This window comes from Quercus lobata, chromosome 6, assembly GCF_001633185.2.
Source record: "Quercus lobata isolate SW786 chromosome 6, ValleyOak3.0 Primary Assembly, whole genome shotgun sequence".
Classification (NCBI taxonomy): Eukaryota; Viridiplantae; Streptophyta; class Magnoliopsida; order Fagales; family Fagaceae; genus Quercus; species Quercus lobata.
In genome coordinates this window covers 39,471,426-39,478,034 of record NC_044909.1, presented here as the reverse complement: position 1 = coordinate 39,478,034, position 6,609 = coordinate 39,471,426, and the positions used below count along the sequence as shown (strand labels likewise).

General features: G+C 38.8%; 1 protein-coding gene across 1 annotated transcript; it reads left to right on the top strand.

Moving 5' to 3' along the window:
• The first annotated feature begins 4,180 nt into the window (after window positions 1-4,180).
• On the top strand, window positions 4,181-4,864 carry LOC115950267. The gene has a single exon (XM_031067492.1). The coding sequence runs from the start codon at window positions 4,181-4,183 to the stop codon at window positions 4,862-4,864; it is 684 nt and encodes a 227-aa protein (XP_030923352.1).
• Window positions 4,865-6,609: the final 1,745 nt, after the last annotated feature.

The window sequence follows — 6,609 nt, the reverse complement described above, 5'->3', positions numbered from 1 at the left end:
CTCCTCATTGACCAATCCTCTACAGAATCATTGAGCAAGAATTAACAAAGAATCACCAAAAGGACCCAATCCTATACATCATCCTCCAATCTCTTCATTGATTAATTCTCTACAAAATAATCAAGCAAGAATTAAAAAGCAAACACAAGGAGGACTCAATCTTATACATAATCCTCCAATCTCTTCATTGATTAATTCTCTACAGAAACATCTAGCAAGAATTAACAAGTGGACACAAGGAGGATCCGATCCTATACATAATCCTCTAGTCTTTTCATTGATTGATCCTCTACAAAATCATCAAGCAAGAATTAACAAGCAGAAACTAGGATGACCTAATCCTATACATAATCCTCTAGTCTCTTCATTGATTGATCCTCTAAAGAATCATTGAGCAAGAATTAACTGGAAGTCACTAAGAGGACCCAATCCTATACATCATCCTCCAATCTCAGCATGAGTTGATGCTCAACATGATTAATTAGAAAAAATTAATCGTAAGTGAAACATGTGGAAAACTTTAATCATCCTTGCAACCCACCAACCAAAATGAATTGTGTGATATGAAAATGATATGAATCTTGATACTATTAGGGTGTGGTGTGATAAAAAAAAAATTATGTTTTATGAAAAAAATTTGAATAAAAAAATATTTTTCTATTAAAGTATCTTTGCATTGAAGACTTATAATAATATTCAGTTTCCTTATGTAAAATTTACATGATTAGCGTAATTAATTTATTGCATTTCATAGTGATGTCATCTAATTTTGTAACGGAAATTGTAGTGTAGTTAAAGTTGTCCTTCCACCGAGAAAAGGAAAATAAGAACACGTCGAAAGCACCAATTATATATGGACAAATATAATTGAAACTAGCACAAAAAAAGTTTGATAAAATTCAATAAATAAAATCACTAGGGTGTCGAGATTTGTCCACCAATAACATTAAGCATCTACTACCAATTTTAGCACACAATTGGGTAAGTAAACACATAAACTACCCAATTAGAAGATTCAGAAATACGCTTAGTTAGTAAAACTCTTGGTTGATTCTATCAATCAATTGTTCCAAAAATTTAGTTTAGACAATAATAACTTTGTTCAGAAAACCCAAGAACATCGCATACCCTAAAGGCAATACAATGACAAAGGTAATATCTAACAAAATTAACATGGTTTGCTAGAGAGACTATAAAACCCTATTATAACAACAAGAAGATTCAAAAATAGATTTATGAAAGAATTAGAAATTAAACATCAATCTTACAAAACAAATATAAAAAGAGAACAATTGATTTCGATAATTTCAACATTAAAAATATGCTTTGATTCTGAACAACTTACAATGTTAGGATTTCAACCCTAACCCTGACTTAGGTTCTCAAATTTCCATAGAAAATAAAACTTTCAAAAATAATATGTGAAAAAAGCTTTTCAAAAGCCAAAAATGTGGCTGCTCTTGTATATCTAAAAGTTACAGTGTAGTATTTATTGTTGCTGGACTCCAATTGAGTGGAGCCACATTAGCAGCCACATCATCCTTTTATTTCTAGCATTTTCTCTTTCATTTTTAACTATTTTTCACTTTACAATTACACTTTCTCCAACACTTCCTCCTCACTTTTACCTTCTTATCTCCCACTACTCTTTATCTTAGCATTACAATTCCTCCATCTTTTCATCTTCCTTTTATTTTGACTCTTCTTCTCTCATTTTATTTTTTTTATAAATTTTGTTATTCTCTCTTTCGTTCAATCCATATTTTGCCCATACAAAAGGTAAATACTCTCTCTCTCTCTCTCTCTCTTTGTATATATTATTATTGCTTTTTTCCCTGTCAAAAATACCCCTAAATTAATTAATCAACAACTTAAAAATGTGATTAAAATAGTAAATTGACAAAAAAAAGTTAGTTATTGTTTTTTTTACTGTCAAAAATACCCCTACCTAAAACTTAAAAATTGGGTTAAAATAGTAATTTGACAAAATAATAAATTTCTACTTCTACGTTGAAATGCCTTCATGTTTTTAATAAACTCATACTTTTACGTTGATTTAAATTCCTACTTCTACTCACTAACTCCCTACAAAATAAGATCACTCTTTTATTAGTTTTAAAACTCCTTTAATCTACAAAACTCACCCCACGTATTTTTATTTTTATTTTTTTTATGATTGGAAAAAGTAGAAATCCTAAATTATAATAAATGCAAATTATTAATCTTTACCAAAAAAAAATAGAAAAGCCTGTGACACGCGTGCTCAGAGGCTAGTATATATTAATTTCTTTTGGATTTTGGTATATTTTAAATTTTTGATTGCATCTCTATTCTAGGTTGATGAATTTTTTGTGTTGAATAATACTTTAAGTTGATGTGATTTGGTAGTATTTTAATTTGTTATCTTTTTTCCTTTATTTTTCATTATGGTCTGTGTAGACAGTCTTAACAATAGCCTTTAGTCCAATACGGTGTCGTGTAACTTAAGTGACTACACGTGAGTTTTAAACTAAACTTCCCACACGTGTCTTCATTAACTAACACATACACGCTTGTCATAAACGATGCCGTTGTGTTTCATCACCATTTGAGCTTTATGCTTAACACATGATAGTAGATTATGCATAGTTGTTTGGTGAGATGCTCCTAACATATGTAAAAATTATGTTATATCATTCATTCAATTATTATTTGTCAATAAAATTGTATATATTTTCTATAAGTATATTCTACAAGTCAATTTTGAAAATAAATAAAAAAGCACATGACAATTGTAGTTGATGAAGTACAAAATAGAACATAAAAAATAGAACAAAAGATTTTTATTCCAAAAAAATACTACCAATTTTATTACAAAAAATTTATAAATTAATGTAGTGATGAATATTATTAATGTTACATTAATAATATAAAAAATAATTTTCCTTATTATTACGCTTGATAGGCTCGATTATATCATCAACGTCCATCCGTTCACGACTAGGGACGGACGACCTATCCAAGCTCGTCCTGGAAGCAATGGCCGTCGATCAAGGACGAGTGAATCCACCTCCACTCCTCAATGAACATTTATAAAACATTAATTAGCTTCCAGATCGTTGGGAGGGGCAGCTCATCATTAACACCCTGTAGGGGCGTTACCAGGGAAGAATAAAGTCTCCATCAAAGCTCTACCAACGGCTAGAAGAAACCACCTGCGAGTGCATGCATATAAATACATAACTCCAAAAAGGGAGGAGGTAATTCTAAACTCTAGCATATTATTTACACAGCTTCTCTATTGTTAATCTTTCTGACTTTGGCATCGGAGGCTTTTTGGCAGGCACCACGCCGGCGACTTACATCCATTCTTCCCTTCATTCGTTCTTGGAGATCGGGTTGGTTGAGGACGACAGCAATCTAGACGATTATCCTTGGCTGACGATCTGAGCATCATCAGTTTAGCGTCGTCTATGGGGAACGATTTCCATTCAACACGTGATCTGACCCAGTTAACTCGTAAGTCTAGATGGAATCCAGTACTAACCTAGACCCCGCTGCATTGGCCCTACAAATCTAGTCACTCGCGGCCATTGTGGAAGAACTCACCAGGCAAAACCAAGAGATGAGGCAACGGTTACTATAGGAAGGTAATCATGCAGACAGGGGTGATGGCAAAGACAGCAACAGAAGATGAAATGGCACTCTAGAAGAGGCGAGCTCGGATCTCCTAAGAGAGATGAGGAAAGAGATGGACGAATTGAGAAACGTCATCAAAGGGAAGACGGACCAAAGCTTGGAGAGGATAGTCAGGAAGACGAACTCACCTTTCACCATAGCCGTCCAGGAGTGTCCAGTACCCTCCAAGTTTCGTCTACCACAGCTAGAACCCTTCAACGGGCTAAAAGATCCCCTGGATCACCTGAATACCTTTAAGATGACCCTAGGCCTTCAACAGCCACCTGATGAGATTTTGTGTCGCTCCTTCCCTACTACTCTCAAAGGAGTGGCTAGGGAGTGGTTCAACAAGTTGCCAACATCGTCCATTGATAACTTCGAACAGTTGAGCGGTTCCTTTGTTCGTCATTTCGTAGGCTGGCAGCGACCAAAAAGGACTGCCAACCACCTGCTTACCATCAAATAAGGGGAGAAGGAACCATTGAGGTCTTATGTGACACATTTCATCCGAGGAATGCTGGAAATGGATGAGGCGGATGACAAGGTACATCTCATGACCTTCAAAGCAGGGTTGAAATCCAGAGATTTTGTGGCGTCCTTGGCAAAGAACCCCCCCAAGACAATGGCCGAGGCATTGTTGAAAGCACAGAAGTATATGAACGCAAAAGAAACTCTAGTAGTCATTGACGGAGCAGAAAAAAGTAAGGAAAAGAAGAAGGAAAAGGAGGACGATCGACAAGGAAAAAAAAGAGACCGGGCTGATCGACGGAATGATGAAGGTAATAGGCGAAGGGAGGACAAGAACCCTCGTCCAACGAAATTCACACCGTTGGTGATGCCCGTTGACCAGATTCTAACAGAGATAAGGGACGAACCGTCTCTTAAGTGGCCAAGACCACTCCATTCAGTGCCTAGTTTGTGCGATAAGAGGAAATACTGCCGTTTTTACAAAGACCATGGGCATTACACAGAGGATTGCAGGGATCTGAAGGAGCAGATTGAAGAGCTCATCTATAATGGGAAACTACAACAGTATGTAAAAAAGGGAGATTCCGACAGGTACCGCCAGAAAAGCCAGCAAGGCGATTCAAGGAAAGACAAAGACCGCCCCCCACCTCGTCCACAAAACGCATTGAGGGAGATAAAGCCCATCGCTGGGGGACCAACCACGGGGGGATCATTCAAATCCCTCAGGAAGTCATACTAAAGGCAGGTAAACAATGTTCACAGTATACCTCCCTTGAAGCAAAGACGAACAACCCGAGACATGTACTTCTCAAAAGAAGACGCCAGGGGTGTAAAGCAACCTCACGATGACCCACTCGTTATTATGATCATGATCGAGGGGTTCAATACGCGAAGAGTCCTGGTCGACAGTGGGAGCTCAGCCGATATAATCTATCTTCCCGCTTTCCAGCAACTAAAACTAGACCCAAAAAGGCTCCATCCTTTTGCGTCCCCCCTCGTCAGTTTTAGTGGAGACAAGGTATACCCCAGGGGAATAGTGACAGCGGGGTCATACCCTCTTCAGGTAACCAACCGGCACAATTTCTTGGTAGTGGACTCACCCTCGTCCTACAACGTGATCATAGGACAACCAATGCTCAATCGTTGGAAGGCTGCTATTTCCACATACTGCTTAAAAGTGAAGTTTCCGACAGAACAGGGGATCAGAGAAATTAAAGGAGACCAGGTGCTGGCAAGAGAGTGCTACCAGGCCGTCCTGGCCTCAAAAGAGAACCATACGTGGACAATCGAAGAAAAAACACCAGAGATTGTGGAGAAACTAGAAACGATAGAGCTGGTTGAAGGGAGTCCAGCAAGGACGATCCAAATAGGGACGAATCTGAGTCCCAGGACGAAGGAAGGGATAGTTAGCTTCCTGAAAAGTAACCTCGATATATTCGCTTGGAGCCATGAGGATATGCCGGGAATCCCAGCAAGCCTCATCCAACATCACCTGAATGTTGACTCGGGAAAGAAGCCCGTCTAGTAGAAAATGAGAGTCTTTACCCTCGAGCGAAACAAGGCAGTGATGGACGAAGTAAATAAGTTACTTGCAGTAAAATTTATTTGGAAAGTCCACTACCTCGAGTGGTTGGCCAACGTTGTCATGGTCAAGAAAGCAAACGGGAAGTGGAGAATGTGTGTCGACTTTATAGATCTAAATCAAGCCTGCCCAAAAGATAGTTTCCCACTACTCAGAATCGACCAATTGGTGGACTCCATTGCAGGACACAAACTTATCACGTTTATGGACGCGTTCTCCGGATACAACCAGATACAAATGGCTGAAGAAGACCAAGAAAAGACTACTTTTATCACCAGCTAAGGGCTCTACTGTTACCGGGTCATGCCTTTTGGACTCAAGAACGCAAGTGCCACCTATCAAAGGTTGGTGAACCAGATGTTCAAGAAACAAATCGGGAGAAACGTGGAGGTGTACGTTGACGATATGCTCATCAAGAGCAAAGAGGAAGAGGATCATCTGGACTACCTTAGGGAGACATTCAATACGCTTAGGCAGTACAGCATGAAGCTGAATCCGTCCAAGTGTGCTTTTGGGGTTTCCTCAGGAAAATTCCTCAGGTTTATGGTTTCACAGAGAGGGATCGAAGCAAACCCCGAGAAGGTTAAGGCCATCCTTGAAATGTCTTCACCTAGGACGGTCAAAGAAGTGCAATCCCTCACAGGAAGAATAGCAGCCCTTAACAGGTTCGTCTTGAAGGCCACAGACAAATACCTTCCATTCTTCAAGACTTTGAAGAACGTGTTTTCCTGGACGGAGGAATGCGAAATGGCGTTCCAAGAGTTGAAGCGCTATCTTAGCAACCCTCCGCTCTTAAGTCCATCAAAAGAGGGCGAAGACTTATTCTTGTATTTAGCTGTATCTGTTACGGTCGTAAGCGCATCATTGATCAGAGAAGAAGACAGGTTACAACTTCCTGTATA

Bases quoted from the DNA above. Each gene is read 5' to 3' on its own strand.
- LOC115950267 (XM_031067492.1), top strand. From the start codon at position 4,181: ATGGATGAGGCGGATGACAAGGTACATCTCATGACCTTCAAAGCAGGG.